General features: G+C 44.0%; 1 protein-coding gene across 1 annotated transcript; it reads left to right on the top strand.

Annotated features, from left to right (window-relative positions):
- Positions 1–2,100: 2,100 nt before the first annotated feature.
- Positions 2,101–12,212, top strand: RPS29 (ribosomal protein S29). Its single transcript, XM_073610010.1, has 3 exons — positions 2,101–2,258; positions 9,368–9,467; positions 12,021–12,212. Exons 1-3 carry the CDS (start codon positions 2,197–2,199, stop codon positions 12,027–12,029), a joined length of 171 nt encoding a protein of 56 aa, XP_073466111.1. The 5' UTR covers positions 2,101–2,196; the 3' UTR covers positions 12,030–12,212.
- Positions 12,213–17,609: the final 5,397 nt, after the last annotated feature.

The following is a 17,609-nucleotide window of genomic DNA, read 5'->3' as shown; positions in this document are numbered from 1 at the left end:
CCAGGCCCTTCAATCTGGTATGGATTTTAAGGGGAACCCCCATACCGAAAAAACGGCGTGGGGGTCCCCCCCATAATCCATACCAGACCCTTATCCGAGCACACAGCCTGGCAGGTCAGGAAAGGGGGTGGGGACGAGCGAGCGCCCCCCCTCCTGAACCGTACCAGGCCACATGCCCTCCACATGCCCCTGTTGAAGTCCATGTGGACGAAACGCGTGGGGTGAGCCTTACTCTTTCCTACACTTGATTTTATTGTTTTACACGTGATCACACGTTTTTATATTGTTTGTTGATTATTGGTTATATCCAATAAAATACGTCATTTGATCTGCACTATTGGCATCCTGTCTATCTTTTTGGGAACCATCCATGCTCTGGAGACTTGTTTGTGGTGGAGAATTCCCCCTCGGGCTTCTGAACGGACAGTCGTGACGTGGACCATACAGGATAGATCCCCCTCGAGATCCGGGGTTTCCAGGACCAACCATCGTCCAACCATCGTCCATTAGGGATCTCAGAGCCTGTTTGATTCGGTGTCACCGGCATCCGAATCCACTCCTGCTGTTAAACGTATTCCATCTATTCACTTCCCATGATCGTACAACTCATGATATACAAGAGAAGATTTCTACATCAGTCCAAAATTCACATTTAGCCTATGTTTGGGACTCTCTTGTATCAGATTCATAGGCATACATTGGGACTTTACTATATCCCGTCTAGTATTCAATTTTTTGGTATTATGCTTCATGTGTTTCAGCTATGTATATATTGGTAATGGTCACCATGTCTGATGTGCCTTTTACCATTTGTTATCATTTTTAGCGCTGCATTTCACTTTTACTTCCGTTTACAATATTGGTCATATTTTATGTAGCTGCTTTTCACATTGGGTTAGTGCAGTGTTATTTATATTTTCTTTGAGAAACCCGGTAGTGTAGCCTTACGGCTTCATGCCGGGAACCCTACTGCGCATGCGCGAGGCCTACTCCTCTCTCCTACTGGCCCAGCGGCAGGGGGAGGAGGTACCCGAGCTCCCGGAAGTGGGGACAGGGTACCTGTCAGAGACAAGTATCTGCTCCCCTCTGAAAAGTGCCAAATGTTGCACCAGAGGGGGGAGGAGACAAATCAGCGGAAGTTTCACTTTTGGGTGGAACTCCGCTTTAAATGAACAAGCTGAAGATAGAAGCTGATTGGCTGCTATGAACAACTGCACTAGATTTTACACTCTCCAGTTTTAGTAAATCCCCCCATAGTTTAGTGCCACTTTCACTTGCTGCAAGCTCATTCTTGGACTGTCACCCACAGCCAGGCAACTGACATTTTCAGAACGGGGGCAAACAATGGTTTCTCTCATGACAGGTGCACTTTATTGTTTCAGAAGATAATGGCCAGTAATAAATAATAATATTATCAGTCTTAGTTCACTATTAGGACAAAGAGTATTATAGGCACCTCCTGCAATTACACAGGCCCAACACCACCCACTTCCCCCCGTCTCCACATCGAATAGCGCCGCTGTTTCGTCAGATTTGGCGACCCGTCAGAAATGGTAACGGAAGTGACGTTTCTTTGCCGCCATCTTGCTACGCCTCGTACTCCTAAATAGTAAGGATACACAGAGAAGAGGGAAAGCGGACATGTTGTTGCACCCACAAGAGTTTTGCATTTTATACTTATTTTTAACAGTATAGTGAGTTTATATAGTGAAATACAGTACTTAGAACTCCGTCTGAATGGTTAGATGTTGAATTTTAAAAGCAGTGAACTTCTGTCAGATTAGCAAACCTGTGAGATGAGCAGGCTTGCCGCTGCTTTTAAAATTCAACATCTAACCAGTCAGACGGAGTTCTAAGTACTGTATTTCACTATATAAACTCACTTTACTGTTAAAAATAAGTGTAAAATGCAAAACTCCGGTGGGTGTAACAAGATGTCGGCTCGTCCCCTTCCCACTGTATCCTTACTGTGGGCGAGTGTGGAGTGTAGCAAGATGGCGGCGACGGAACGTCACCTCCGTTACACATTCTGACAGGTCGCCTAATCTGACGAAACACCGCCGCAGTGCATTGTGGCCCGGGGGGATGGTGGTTGGTGAGCTCAGGCCGCGCTGCATGCTGGGAGCGGCCTGGCCGGGTTGATTAGCGCGCGCGCGGCCCCGCCCCTTCCTTTTCCCGAGCAGAGAGGCGAGCACGATGGGCCACCAGCAGCTGTACTGGAGTCACCCGAGGAAGTTCGGCCAGGGATCCCGCTCCTGGTCTGTGTCCCCCGGGTGTGGGAACCTTCGGGGAAGGGGGTGGTGGTGGGGAGGAGGACGGGGAAGGTGGGGCTGTACTAAGTTATGGGGAAGGAGGAGTAGGCCTCATGGGCAGCAGCATGGCGGCCGGAGACAGGGATGGCGGCGCTGACATGACTCCGCCTATTGTTGTCAGAGGAATGGGGGATACACGGCACTGTGAGGGAAGGCTATCCTCCTAGGACGGGAGATGATGATGAGGGGTCTTCTGTCTGTCACAGGGGCCTGGAGATGAGAGAAAACCAAACACAGGGTAAAGCCCAGATAGAGGGGGGGGTATATATACTCTATTATATCTTCATATATATATATATATATATATATATCAATCAACACAAGGGACATGCCTTAGGATCAGTGTGGTGGTCTGTCCCTTGTGCTGGGGGTCCTGATATTCATTGAATTCTGTTCTTCCAGCCACCATTGTAATCTTCCGGGGTGTTGAGGGTTGAAATGAAGGCAAACCTTCTCATTTAGGATCCAGTAAGGCCGCAGCCACATCGCTATTGGTTCGTTTCTAATTTTCTTTGTGACCGCATGGCTCAGCCCATTAGTTTGAATGTGTTTCCCGACACGTGACAAAGTGGTTCTCGGTGTTTGCAAGTCTTGTGCGTCTTTGTAATGTATGTTTCACCGTATGCCATCCACGCTTGGGGCGTCAAGGCATGCGGGTGTGTGAATGGGGTCCAAAGCTGGGTACACACGTCATGCCCGATCGCACAGGGAAGTGCTGCACGTTTCTGCGATCCGGGTGTGGTGTGACTTCAGTCCGTTCATCTCCAATGGGCTGGAATTGCACGGCACCAGAAGCAGTGTATGTACTACATATAGTAATCACGATAATCAGATCGCATGATACTTCTGTACCATGTGGGCGCACACTGGCATTTGGGGTGTCGTTAACGTTGTACTGGCACCTGGTGCAGAATGTAAGTGCGGTGCAGGAAACGGCACAGGAACGCCGGTGTAGCGTGAATGGGCTAATTTTTATGTGCAGCCACCTCATTGAACAGAAACCCTCATTCCCCGGTCAGACTACACCGGTCAGTGTTGTAGCAGCTGATTGAATGCTGGTCTAGCGCTCAGCCTCTGTTGAACAGAAAAGGCTACATGCGCCAGCTGAACTTATCAAACTTGAATGTGTATACCCAGGTTAGTGATTGTGAAGGTTCCTTTAAAAAAAAAAACAAACATGTATACATTTATAATTATACCTTTTCTGTGAAAGGGTTTTGCAGAGAGGAGACTGGATCCTCCTTTTCTGAGGTTCCTCGGCGGTGCTCCTCCAAGTGCCCCCCCACGGAGAGCCGCATTGTATGGGGGCACTCGTGCGGGCGCGCTCCTGATTCCTGCTGCTTTGTCCATTGACAGACAAGCAGGACGCAGCCTCACCCACCGTGTCTGGATTTGTTTGACAGCACTGGGAGCCAATGACTCCTGTTATCAACCTATCCAATGAGGAGAGACAGTGGCAGCTGGGCTCGTTCTGGTCGCTGGAAAGATCAGGTTCAGTTAAAGTGGTGGTCCGGCCGAAATTATACTTTTTAAATAAAAATACCCCTATAATACACAAGCTTAATGTATTCTAGTAAAGTTAGTCTGTAAACTAAGGTCTGTTTTGTCAGTTTATAGTAGTAGTTTGTTAATAAACTTACAGCAGGCTGTGGCCATCTTAAGTCTGGGCATCTGAAGCCAGACTGTATTTCTTCCTGGATCTCATCCTTGCAGATCTCGCACATGCTCAGTGCAGCACAAGCAGTGTAATAGATTTCAGGTCAGGTTTCCATAGCAACGGCAGTGTCAGAGGAAGTTGCCGCCCCTTCCCAGAAGGCATTGCAAACAGGAAATGATGCGATGTGCCGCGGCCAGGGAGGAGGAAGTGAAAAATGAATACAGCAGATATACAGTAGGTGCTGAGAAAAAAAATAAAAAAAATATCCAATTCGTTTACAGTGCACAGTTTAGTGAGGGATGCTGAAGAGTTGTAAAAGTGGGTGGAACTCCACTTTAAGTAAAAGGGTGGCTACTGCACCACAAGGTTTTTCTCAATGCATTAAGGTGAAAAACATTGAGACTTAACACCTTTAAGGGAGGATTTGAACTCCTGTCAGGTTTTGTTTGTCCCATGGGGGAGATTTCCCTTCACTTCCAGTCCTATAATCTAAACAGGAAGTGAGGAGATCCTTGCCAATTAAATCCCAGGTTGCTGCCAGGATTAGTGTCCCCATTGGAAGAATATCCTATTATGGTTTTGGGGACAGCCCAAAATTTGTTTTTTCTTCTACTTTCACTTTTGGTGATCGTAAAAAAGGACACATGGAGGAAAGCTTTCTTTAGTTATACTTAGTGATTGTAAAGGCAGAAGGTGCATTCTATGCATTAAGATAAAAAGCCAGTGTGCAGCAGCCCCCCTAATACTTACCTGGGGGTCCCTCTGACAGCGATGTCCACGAGTGTCTCAGCCATACGAGATTCTCCTTGATTGGCTGAGAAACAGCAGTGGCGCCATTGACTCCTGTCAGTCAGCTAGCCAGTCGGGAGGAGAGGGGGCTGGGTCAGGGCTCCATGTCTGAATAGACAGGAAGCTGTGACTTGGCTCAGGTGCCCCTATAGCAAGCTGCTTGCCGTGGGGGGCACTGAACAGAAGGGAGGGGTCAGGAGCACAGAAGAGGGACATGAGAAGGAGGATGTGGGCTGCTCTGTGCAAATTCACTGCAACAGAGCAGGTAAGTACAACATGTTTGTTTTTAGAGGGAAAAAAAGGACCTTTACAATCACTTTAAATCTCTTGCCGCCTATGCGGATGTGCAGCAGCGAAGAGTGACCTTTACCACCTGTGTTCCGCACATTGGCGTCCATGGATGGCTGAGGTTTGGGCTGTGAGCATGTTCCCAGCACAGCGGTGGAACTGTTGTGGACTGCTGTCTCTAGTAATCAGGAGCTGACAGGACCCACTCATGTGACTTCGGTTGACAGCCAGTCAGTGGTCACATGATTGGGCAGTCCCTGGGCAAAAGGAATGGCTGGGCGGGAAGGGGTATAGGGGCCATGTCACACTATATACGGTGACAGACATTTTACTGCATTGTAAGACATCTGTTACTGCAGGGAAATACAGAAACAGTAGTTTCTTATGTGTTCACACTGCAACAAAGCATAGCGCTGCAGTGTGCTGCCAAAAAATGCAAAAATGCTGTTTTTATTGCAGCATGCTGTCTGACCTTTGCAGCTAATGAAGTGTGTTTTGTAAACTTCAAATAAAGTTAGTACAAAACAAAAAAGCCATGTGATGCGATTAATTGTGCATCACGCTGCCCCCCCCCCCCAATGAAATGACAATGCAGAGCAGCTGGAATGGGGCTGCTGTGCGATTTCAGAGGGGCAGTGTGAATTGTCCCTGAGAGCTGGGTGGGGGTTAGCACATTTGTGCAAAGACAGTAAATTAAAAATACGATGAAGTAATTTAGCACGGAAACCAGTGTCTTTTTTGTTTAGTTTTTTTTCCCTTTTGCCATCTTTGCACTGTTGGGGGTTTAATTTCCTTCAGTGAGAAGTTTTCCATTGGCTGTCACCAGAACAGGTGTCCCTATTAAAAAGATTTTCTCCACTTCCTCTTCTGGTGACAACTGTAAAATGTTGAGTTCCCATCAAGGGTCAGCAGGGGGTTAAATAGTGGGGATGTTTACATATTTTTTTTTCAGATTCCTCTATGCATTGCTTTTGTATGTGCAGGCCAAGCTGTCCAGCTATATGATTGAGTTGGGTCAAACTATAGTGCTGCCAAGGGGCTGTGTGGTTTAAACAATAAAAGCCATTGCAGCCCTTCTGCCAGTGTTTGCCACAGGACAGTTTGGTCAGTTTAGTGAAACGTGCGCGTGTAATAAAGACCATACTGAGTATTTGCTTACATATACTGATGACTTCAATATTTGCATCTAGAATTTTGCCATAGTGGACTTTGAAAGGAGAAGTGAATTTTAACACCAAGTGTAATTTGCACTGACCTGACCCAACCTATTTCCTAGATGTGTAATTACCTCCGTCTGACCAGCCACCGTTCAGCTGTTGGTTGCATCCCTCAGTGCACATCCCACTGTCCTAGACATCTCTATATTAAAGCTTCATGGACTTTAATGGGACTGAGGCCAGCTAAATGGCCTCATAAGTCTGTAGTGTTTTAACCCCTTGGCGTCTGCTTTTGCTTGCCCTTTAAGGGTTTACTATGCTGGGAGGTGGGGCTTATGGCCATGTGACCGCTGTGATTGGCTGTCATGGAGGTCACATGATTGGAAAAGTCTTGGTTGCAAACACTGGAAACTTTCCGAAAGCACGCAAGGTGCGTTCTCTCCCCACAGCACTGTCTGCGCTAATGCACGCATATGTGTCTGAGAGGCTGCATATTTACGTGTGCTCGGTGCGAAGAGGTCAAATGGTGTGCATGACCAGGATGGTAAACACATGGCAGAACCAGTGCTGGGAGATGGAGGGAAGTATTTGTGTGGAAGGTGGGTTAGGTCAGTGGAAGGATGAAAAAACGCATCTATTAAAGTCAGTGGAACTTTGGATTACAAGCACAATCTGTTCCAGGAGAATGCTTGTAATCCAAAGCACTCGCATATCAAAGAGTTTCCCCATAGAAGTCAATGGCAATGAAGATAATTCGTTCTACATTGACTTCTATTGTATGCAGTACCGCATTTGGGGGGGGGTGTCAGAGACTTGGAGACCACTCGGAAGCCCTCATCAAGGTTCGGAAACACTCGGGAACGGAGTATTTCTGAGTGCATCCGAACTGCTCCGAGTGTCACTGGCGCCCCCGCACCTCTGGCCAAATGTGGTACTGCACATTGCAGAGGTTTGAATCCTGCTAGTTTTTGCGAGACAAGACTCGCAAACCGAGTCAGGATTTTTTTTTGAGTAATGGCTCGTATTAGGACACGCTTGTTAACCGCATTACGCGCAGACCGAGGTATTACTGTAATTATTGAAGTTTAGCGTTTGTAGAAACTGTAATTTGCACCCGATGCCACTATATAAGCCCTGGATCACACTGAATGCGACTTTGAAATCGTGCTACTTCACTTGTGATTTGTGGTGTGACTTGCCTGACATCTGTAAGTGACATCTAAAATTGGAGTAATACTGCAGGAGCCTCGATGTTCGAATCAGTGCTGCATCGCAAAGTCTGAGTCGCAGTTATTTGAACTGCTCAATTGCAAACAATAGAGTGCGATTTGGAAATGTCACATTGCTGCACTGTTTGAACGGGGGCTAAATGTCTTGAAGTATGAATTGGCTAGAAATTGATTATCCAGATGACCTAACTGCTGTTGACTTTCTTGGCATAGATTGCGGGGGGGGGGGGGGGGGTGCAGCCCGTCGTGTTTGGCGTTTCTATTCATTCCTTTTGATTATGGTAGGACCAGTATATAAACAGTAATATTCAGCCAATCAGGTCACTTTGTAGTGTCTTGATGGTTCTGTTTACAAAGAGCTGGCCCCCAGCATGGCAGCTTTGTTTTTCTAGATTTCAACTTGAGAACTGTAAGCCCCCCCATTCACATTACTGACATGACATCTGGAATTGCGCATCTTTTGTTTGCATGTTGCACTTTAATCGCAGGACATCACATTTATTCAACAGGCTGTCCTGCATGTGACAAATGCGGCAAGCATTGCATTTTAGGCATTTGATGCACACAGAAATGTGCTGTTTGGGGTGATGGAGGACACTTCACTAGTAGAAAAGGCTTAGCTGGCTGGGAAGTATTATTCTCCCGGGCCATTGGTCCCCTCGGTTACACAGATGGGTTTTAAGAGGTAGACAGAAGGGCCGTCACCTATTCCTGGCTATAAACTATCTCTGGGTGAAAAGAAAGAACATATCTGCAATATATAAAGGTTTCCTTGTTTTATCCATTTGAAGACCTCGTTCATCTGCCAGAAATTGCACTCAGCCAACACACAGCATTTTTGTGGACTGAGTGGTGTCAGCCCTGAACAATTGTCTTTTGCCTAACTACTCAAACTCCCACTCTCCCCATGCAGCACAGACACTGTTTTTCTGTTGTCCAAGATAACATGAAGGGCTAATTCTTGAATTCAGGAAATGTGCAAAGGGAAAAAGCTCTGAATTTCTGGCAGGATCAGTAGAATTTTTTTTTTTTTTTTTGCACTGAGTGAACAGATATGAGAAATTTTTCAATGGTTTATTTAAGACCAAAAGGGGAGTAAATGAGGTTCATAGTCGGGTCTTTAACATCCAGTTTGTGCTTCCTTTGTATGAAATCCCTGGTGTTCCTGCTAGCCCCTTTGCTTTCCTATTAAAAGCTGACTACACTAGACATGAGAGCACAGTGTGGTCAGCTCTCTAGCTATGCTGGGAACTCAGCCTGCTCTTATCCAATGATCAGACTTGTCCCGCCATCCCCGCACAGCCATTCACTGAGAAACCGTCTCTTGCTGTTTCTCCTCCCCCCAGCTCCTATGCAGTTGAGAACAGAGGGAATGTGATCACTTCTAAAAAAAAAAAAAAAGGGAGAAATAAGGTATTTAAGAATCCCTCCTGCCGGTCCATTGTTTTCTCCCAGTGGGAGAAGACAGTGATTATCACTATCAGTATGTAGCAGCTGCTGGCGATTGCAAGACAATCCAGCAGGCTGGTTGTACCCATGTTTATGGATCAATTGGTACATTCACACCCCGCCTATTAAAGATTTGAACAGTGTATGGCTGGCCTTAATCAAAAGTGAGGTAGTAACAGACTTTTATGAAAGTAAAGTCTAAGGCCTGGATCCTCTCTCCAGTTTTCTTTCCTGTGGTAGAAGTTGCTCCTGACCACTCTTGGAAGACTTATCGCACCCGGCGATGAGCCCATTAACCTCTCAATAGCATCCAGCGGCAGCTTCTCGCATAGAAAATTAAGTTTAAGGCAAACGGAGGATGAAATTTATGAATTTAAACCTTAAGATGACATTGCTGATGGGCAGTAAAAGGTATTTAAATGGTGCATGGGACATGTAAATGCTTAGACTTTTTTTTTTTTTTTAATTCATTATTTTCTTTTACAGCCGCGTGTGTTCAAACCGACATGGACTGATCCGCAAATATGGACTGAACATGTGCCGCCAGTGCTTCAGGCAGTATGCAAAGGACATTGGCTTTGTCAAGGTAAGTCTAGCTTTAATGTACTAGTTATGTTGCTGCAAAAATAGTTGAGAATATTTTATATCTTGGGGCACACAAGCGGATTTATATATTTATTTTTTTTCCTTGACTGAAAATTGCTATGAGCTCTGTACTGTGATGAACATCAGAAACATGGCTTTCACATAGATGCCTTTTGTGGATTATGCCAAATCTGGAAGGTTGTATGCTCCAGTTCTGAGGTCTTCACTACATGGAGTGGCTTGTTCTCATTCATGATTGAGTTTATATTTTTTTTAACATAATGACCTGCTAAGCTGTTGGTGTCCACTTCAAATGTAATCTATAGTTAACCACTTCAGCCCCAGAAGAATTTACCCCCTTCCTGCCCAGGACATTTTTTGCAATATGGCACTGCGTCGCTTTAACTGACAATTGGGCGGTCGTGCGATGTTGTACGCAAACAAAATTGATTTTTTTTTTTTTTTTTTTTTTTTTTGCCCACAAATATAGCTTTCTTTTGGTGGTATTTGATCACCTCTGCAGTTTTTAATTTTTGCGCTATAAACAAAAAAGCATCAATTTCTGTGTGGGGATGGGACTGACTGGGGGAGGAGACCGATTGGTGTTCCTATATACTAGGAACACACGATCTGTCTCCTCTCCCCTGACAGGACATGGATCTGTGTGTTTACACACAGATCCCTGTTCCTGCTCTCACAAGCGACCTTGCACACCCCCTATACCAGTGGGAAGCTGAGGAAGTCATATGATGTTGCCCAGGATGGGAGATCCCATCTGCGGATGTCATTTGACTATAGCCGGGATGTGAAGTGGTTAAAGGAGAATTTTGGGAAATTAAAAAAAAAAACATGCTCGCCTAAATGGCTGTCATATCTGTCACCACTGGCTCTAAGACCAAGGACTGAGTGATCACATGACCACTGATCACTCTAACAGGCCATGTTTTGGAAATTTCTCTTAGATGAAATAGCTGTCCAAACATTGACTTGATTTGAAGCACCTGTGCAAGATGAAGGAAAACCTGTAAACGTGGCCTGTTTGGGGGTACTTGGGGTTGAGAACTGCGCTTTACAGGCTGCCAAAACAAAGTAAATGCACACTTTTTTTTTTAACCTGCAAAAAAAGTGCATTTTTTTATTGAAAGGTGGACTCATTTTTAACCCCTTGGAGCCAGCGCCTCCGTACCCTTGAAGTGAAGGGGTTTAGGATGCCAGGAGATGGGGTGGGGTTTATGATCATGTCACTGCCGTGATTGGCTGTCACATAATCGGAAAGCGATCGGGAGCTTTCCATTAGCAGCCGGTAACTGTCGGGAGCGCAATATCGGCACAGCTGTTTTTGCACTAATGCACACAAACATGCGGGTGCTCGGTGCCAAGGCCCACCTGCCGAGAGGCCGGTGCCAAGAGGTTAAGATGAGCTTTCACGATCCCTTGTGACTTTTGTAATGTGGTTTGCTTGCTGCTTTGAGATGCATTTCCATTTGCTTTTCAGTCATAAGGTTCAATTTGTTTGCCATTCACATGTATGAAGGAACAAAAGCAAATGTTTGTATAGGTCCTTAATACACCTGCTCTTAGTGTTCTTAAAGAGGAACTGCAGTCCACTCACATAATTTGTAATAAAATCATCTTTGCCATTCTGAAGCTTCCCTCCAATCACTTTGCATATTTTATATATACTGTGATTTTGTACTTGCCAAAAATGCTGCTGAAATCAAATCTCCCTCCACTGAGTCTGGCTGCATCCATTTTACCTGTGGGCAGCTGAAGCTGCTGCCTGTTCACTTCCTGTATTTACACAGACACACACCTCCAGCTTTGCAGCTTTCATTGGCCCTCTTATGACTCATCCCCCTCCCTTCCTGGCAAACTCCTGAGTGAAAGCTGTACATGATGTCATAAGCCTAGGCAAATTACCAAACAGGAAGTGAGCTGTATAAGGTATTTACTGACAGAAAAAAAAGTTTTACTATCCAAAGTTAAAACAATGGCAAAAGATTTAATAGATGGAAAGATGTAAAATGACTGAAGTTCTGCTTTAAATGGCTTTGTAGGTTGCTCACTTTGCCTAGGTGTACGTCAGCAAAGTTACAAAAATGCATTACATGCACGTTCTTTCTGCTATTACAGAAAGTTGATCTGCCAGGTATATACAGCAATCTTCCAACTTCTTGTGAGCTGACACAACAGTGCCTCTTCTGCTCTGATATCCTAAGCAGTGTTGTCCTTTGCTGGATTATAGATCTCCAATTCTGGCCCATTTTTCCACATGCATGCTTTCCCAGAAACACAAAGCTGCTTCCATCACTCGCTAGAGACTACATTGTAGGAAAGTAGCTCGTTAGGGATATTATTTTGGGGGTGTACCTCATTAGGATCCAACCTGCAGCTTTCCCTGCAAAGGTTGTACAAGCCTGCCAATGTCACAGGTAGCTTCTCAGTACTAGAGCCAATGAAAGATTGCTTGGGATGCTTTTAGATAAGGAAAGGTATATTTGGGGGCAAATTTGATTCATGCCTATAAAAATCTTTATCTGTTTTTGTCTTTCAGCTGGACTAAATGGATACTTATTTGGAAATTTGGACAAGATCTTTGGCCATAAATACCTCAGATGAGATGTGCATTTTGTACCTAAGACTTACAAACATACACATGTGAATTATGTTGGTTTACATCTTGCAGTTGGTACCCAAAACTTTCAACAACAAACACATGTGAATAAAATTAGTTTATACCTTACAATATCTGTTTTCATTTTTTTAAGTTACAAATGGTAAAAATGTGATATTGATGGTTACGCTTAGCAGCGTTTTAGATCCCTTTCACACTGAGCCATCCTGGGCGTCAGCGGTAAAGCGGTGCTGTTTTATCGGAGCTATTCGCCTGCTAGCGGGTGGTTTTAACCCCCACTAGTGGCCAAAAAGGGGTTAAATCCACCCGCTAAACGCCGCTGCAGAGGCGCTTTGCCGGCGGTTTAGCAGCCCTGCCCCATTGTTTTCAATGGGTAGGGGCGCTTTAGGAGTGGTGAGTTAACGCTATCAGATTACTACCTTCTGAAATCTCTGCAACATGCGGACTAGAGCTGAACTCCAAGCTCTGCAGTTTCATGCTAAGACACACCAAAGTTATCCCCACACAGGTGCACTGGTCAGTACCATGGCTTAAAGTAGTTGTAAACCCTTACAGACCACTTTTTGCTACAGGTAAGCCTATAATAAGGCTTACTTGTAGCTATCCTGGATATCTCCTAAACCTGCACGGTTTATTAGATATCCCCTGTATTTGCCAACTTCATTGGCATATGTGCACTGAAGCAACGGCACGTACGTGCTGTTGCTTCAGTTAGATTGTGCCGTTGACTTAATGTAGGTCTTTAACCTATCACCTTCCAGGACTGCGCACCTGAGAAGTAGGCCTGCCATCCTGGAAGGTGATAGAAATAATGTTACCAGTATGTAATAGATATATCAATAAGTCGCGCTACAAAATGACAACTGGCAAATGCCTAAAAAAGCCTCATAAAAATACGGGGATAAATGATAATAACTGAATAAATGAATATTATAAATGAATATTATAAGAGTGCTGAGCAATACAAATAGACACTTTGAGGTTAAACCAAACTACATGCTATTAGTTAGGTGGGACACAGAAAGCAATGACTATGTCCATGTGAAAAAACGCAATATTAAAAACCAAATCAATAACAAGTGAATATCTCCAATAACTTGGAAGAAAAATATTGTGACAAATCTATAAAAAAAAGGTATAACGTGATACGTAAGGAAAAAAATAATAACAATATTCCCCAAAAAAAGTCCGTGGCTCAGCAATAATGTAAAAAGTCCATCCGTGTTAAATTAAATTACACAAAAATGGCTTGTCTCCAAGTGCTCTGTGAATAATAAAACAGAATCTTGCTGTGGTGAAAAGTAGAGTGCGTAGAAAGACCTCCACCTCTTGAAAAAAATGTCTGCCTCTTACCAGATGGAGATGGTCTCTTAATTACAGGAGACCCAGGGGGCGGATGGCTGCAACCCCAGCCAGGGATCTTTAAGGCAGGCACTCAGCGTCCAGGGACTCTCTCCCACCAGCCTCCGCAAATAGGAAATATCACCATGCAAAAAACAAAGTGCTCCACATAGTATAAAACCAGCGTTTTATTAAATATATAAAATTAAAGTTGCACTTACAGGAACATGGTAATAGCAAGCATATCGAAAAAAGCCGGCCGGCTCCAAAGTAACCCGTGTCTTCCGGGTATGTGTATCGCGGTGTTGTCGGGACGTAGCTCCTCCTCCCTACGCCGTTTCGTCACAACAGGACGTGGTCACGGGATACTATGTGGAGCACTTTGTTTTTTGCATGGTGATATTTCCTATTTGCGGAGGCTGGTGGGAGAGAGTCCCTGGACGCTGAGTGCCTGCCTTAAAGATCCCTGGCTGGGGTTGCAGCCATCCGCCCCCTGGGTCTCCTGTAATTAAGAGACCATCTCCATCTGGTAAGAGGCAGACATTTTTTTCAAGAGGTGGAGGTCTTTCTACGCACTCTACTTTTCACCACAGCAAGATTCTGTTTTATTATTCACAGAGCACTTGGAGACAAGCCATTTTTGTGTAATTTAATTTAACACGGATGGACTTTTTACATTATTGCTGAGCCACGGACTTTTTTTGGGGAATATTGTTATTATTATTTTTTTCCTTACGTATCACGTTATACCTTTTTTTTATAGATTTGTCACAATATTTTTCTTCCAAGTTATTGGAGATATTCACTTGTTATTGATTTGGTTTTTAATATTGCGTTTTTTCACATGGACATAGTCATTGCTTTCTGTGTCCCACCTAACTAATAGCATGTAGTTTGGTTTAACCTCAAAGTTTCTATTTGTATTGCTCAGCACTCTTATAATATTCATTTATAATATTCATTTATTCAGTTATTATCATTTATCCCCGTATTTTTATGAGGCTTTTTTAGGCATTTGCCAGTTGTCATTTTGTAGCGCGACTTATTGATATATCTAATATTTATGGTTTACTACTTTTTTAGTCGCAGCTTGTATTAATTAGTGTAAGCGCAATTTTTGTTTTTACCTTACCAGTATGTAATGTCTTTAAAGTCTGTAAAGTATGTAGTCTTTTTTAACATGGGTTCCTATGGCACACATTCACATCATTGTATTGTTGCGCCTCTGTTTTTGAAAAGGGTCAAGGGACTTAAATGCAAAACAGTGCTTTTTTTTTTTGGTTCAATAAACTTGAACAAAGAAGCTGCAGAAAAGAATGTAGTGCATTAAACCTGCCCAACAAGAAAGCAAATCGTGGTAAACTGCAGAAATGCTCAAAAGAAAACTGCATAGGTATGAATGGAGCCTAAATCCTGTCTCAGCAGCTGTTATAGGTGCAGGCTTGCATGCTGGTTTCCCTGCCTCTTGGTTGTCCTTTGCAGCAGTCGGCTTGTCTCACGTTGGAGCACACTTCAGCGTTCAGTCATACATCATACATCCAATTGTCACGACCTGTAATGCTAAATAACGATGCTGCCCTCTTTAAGTGGGAAACTACAGACAAAACTGTAAACACACAGGCGGGTGCAAATGCCTAGCACATTACTACCAACTTTTTATTCAATACAAAAGCCATAAACATACAAACAGAAGGAACAAACATTTCAAAACACAACTTCAGCTTCAAAGTGCATCAGCCTTCCAACTGCAGTGAATAAGGCATCACCTAAAACTGGAGTTTTGAAACGCTTGCTCCTTAACAACCGGTGCAGCTAATGAGCCATTTGGTTGTTCCAACAAGCAATGGGAGGGGACGCCGTCGTGCTGCCCGGGTCTCCCATCCCAAACAAAGCCAGAATCTGCTTCAATCAGGTCTCTGATGTAGTAACCTGGAAGCAATGTCACTTCCTGTTTACTTTGCACCCAATGGTGCAGAATTAAAAAAACAAAGGTATTAAATGCAGATTTTGGCATTTTGAATAGTTTGAAGTGCAGAGGAGGGGTTTGGGGTCTTTCAGACCCCAGATCCCTCCATAAAGAGAACCTGTCACTGCCTATTACTGTCACAAGGGATTGTGACAGCAATAAGTGATCAGATATTTTTAAAGCGCCCCTGTCCCTACATGCATGCACCAAAGAAACCATCCAGGTAATCATGCCTGCAAATGTAAACCGTGTTCAAATCACACATGTGAGGTATCTCTGCAATAATTCTAGCAAAATACCATCTCTAACTCTAAACTGGTAACTTAAATTTTAAACATTGCCTATGGAGCTTTCTAATTACTGTAGTTGCCATTCCATGAGTGCGTGCAATTTTAAAGCGTAACATGTTGGGTATCTATTTACTTGGTGTATCATGTTTCACAATATGCAATAAAAGGGGCTAACTCTACGGTTTTCTTACACTGTTTTTTTTTTTTTCCCCAAAAAAATTGCATTTGAAAGACTGCTACGCAAATACAGTGTAATATAAAATATTGCAATGACTGCCATGTTATTCTCTAAGGTCTTTGCTAAAAAAAGATATATGTTTGGGGGTTCTATTTTAACTTGTAAAGTGAAATAGACTTGGTCTTGAAGTGGTTAAGGGGCATGTTCTATAAATGTGTCATTCTAACAAATTCTGATAGATTCCTATGACTGGTAAATACTATATGACTGCTTCAGTATCAGAATAAAGGACACCTGAGCCACAGGACAGGAAGTGGCCATAGTTATTTAAAGTGGAACTTTAATTGGGGCAGGGGGGGGTGGGGGGAGGAGAATGTGGACAACATTTTTAATGCAGGAGAGACCAACTTCTGCATTAAAGTTGTTTACCCATCTGTACACTGAGCTGTGCACATGCAGCTCAATGTAGACTTGGCAATGCCAACATGACTGTTCTACATATGTGAAGAAATTATGTCATGTTGGCCTGGCCAAATAAAAAAAAAAAGCTGGGGATTGACACGCGGAAGCCACCGGGCTCAAGATTTAAGCAGCCGGCAGGGAGCTCTGGAACACTGCAGTGCTGGAGAGTAACAGCCCTGCTTAATCAACCCTCGTAATGGCATGTTTCACCCCCTTCATTGAAAACAAGAGAAGGGCACACTGACCTAGTGCCATTCCATTATAAACGTTTATTAAAGGGTAAAAAGTGACACACATATACTCACAAATGCATGATGTGTACGTGCATGTCAAAACAAAGTGAAGAAAATCTCCTCCAGGACCGCTGGAAAGCTCCATTGGTTCAAGGGGACCAGATGGTGTCTGTGATGACTTGGCTGACACATTTCGAGGGAGAACCCTCTTCCTCAAAGCCCCAGTGTGTATGTGCAGACACTACAGGTGTCGGCAGCAACATTTGCTATAACAATACTTTATTTTGTATGATGGGTAGCCCATGAGTGAACACCCTTCTGTTGGATAATCATTAGGGGTTGTTTTTTTTAAATCTCTTTATTTAGAGGAAAGACCAAAAAATGTGAAACCATTTCCCTTTCAGGTTTAAAACGTATACATTGCTGGGACTGTACAAAAGCCCCCCAAAATCACTCCTTTCTTGGGAAGTAGATACCCCAAGGTTATCTGTTCTTGGCTACCTACTGCCTGTGGTATTGTGAAATGACGGGTGCAAGTCTGCACTCTCATTCTTATCATCCCACTCTCGCTCTTCGTTTGGGTACAGTGCTGCATGACCGCACAATTGTCATTCAAAGTGTGACAGTGTTTAAAATAAAACCAAGCTCATATTTCCTCCCCCATGTGCCCCCTTCCCCTGACTTCTCTGTCAAGATCAATGGCACAACTATCAGTCCAGCCCCACATGCCAGGGTGCTAGGTGTAACCCTAGACTCTGAACTGTCCTTTCAGGCCCACATCCAATCCCTGTACAAATCATGCCGCCTTTGCCTCTGCAATATCTCTAGAATAACCCCTTTTTAACCAATGACACCAGCAAGCTTCTCATTCACGCCCCAGTTATTATTATAATACGAGATTTATATAGCGGCAACAGTTTACGCAGCGCTTTACAGTGTATAAGGGGGACAACACAATTACAGTACAGTTCAATACAAAAGGTACAGGAGGGCCCTGCTCGTAGAGCTTACATTCTAAAGGGAGGGGGTGGTGGTACA

Source organism: Aquarana catesbeiana, linkage group LG13, assembly GCF_042186555.1.
Source record: "Aquarana catesbeiana isolate 2022-GZ linkage group LG13, ASM4218655v1, whole genome shotgun sequence".
In the NCBI taxonomy this organism is placed as follows: domain Eukaryota; kingdom Metazoa; phylum Chordata; class Amphibia; order Anura; family Ranidae; genus Aquarana; species Aquarana catesbeiana.
This window is presented reverse-complemented; position numbering and strand designations above follow the sequence as displayed.

Bases quoted from the DNA above. Each gene is read 5' to 3' on its own strand.
- RPS29 (XM_073610010.1), top strand. From the start codon at position 2,197: ATGGGCCACCAGCAGCTGTACTGGAGTCACCCGAGGAAGTTCGGCCAG. The intron at 2,259-9,367 runs GTCTGTGTCCCC...TTTCTTTTACAG, and splicing joins GGCCAGGGATCCCGCTCCTG to CCGCGTGTGTTCAAACCGAC.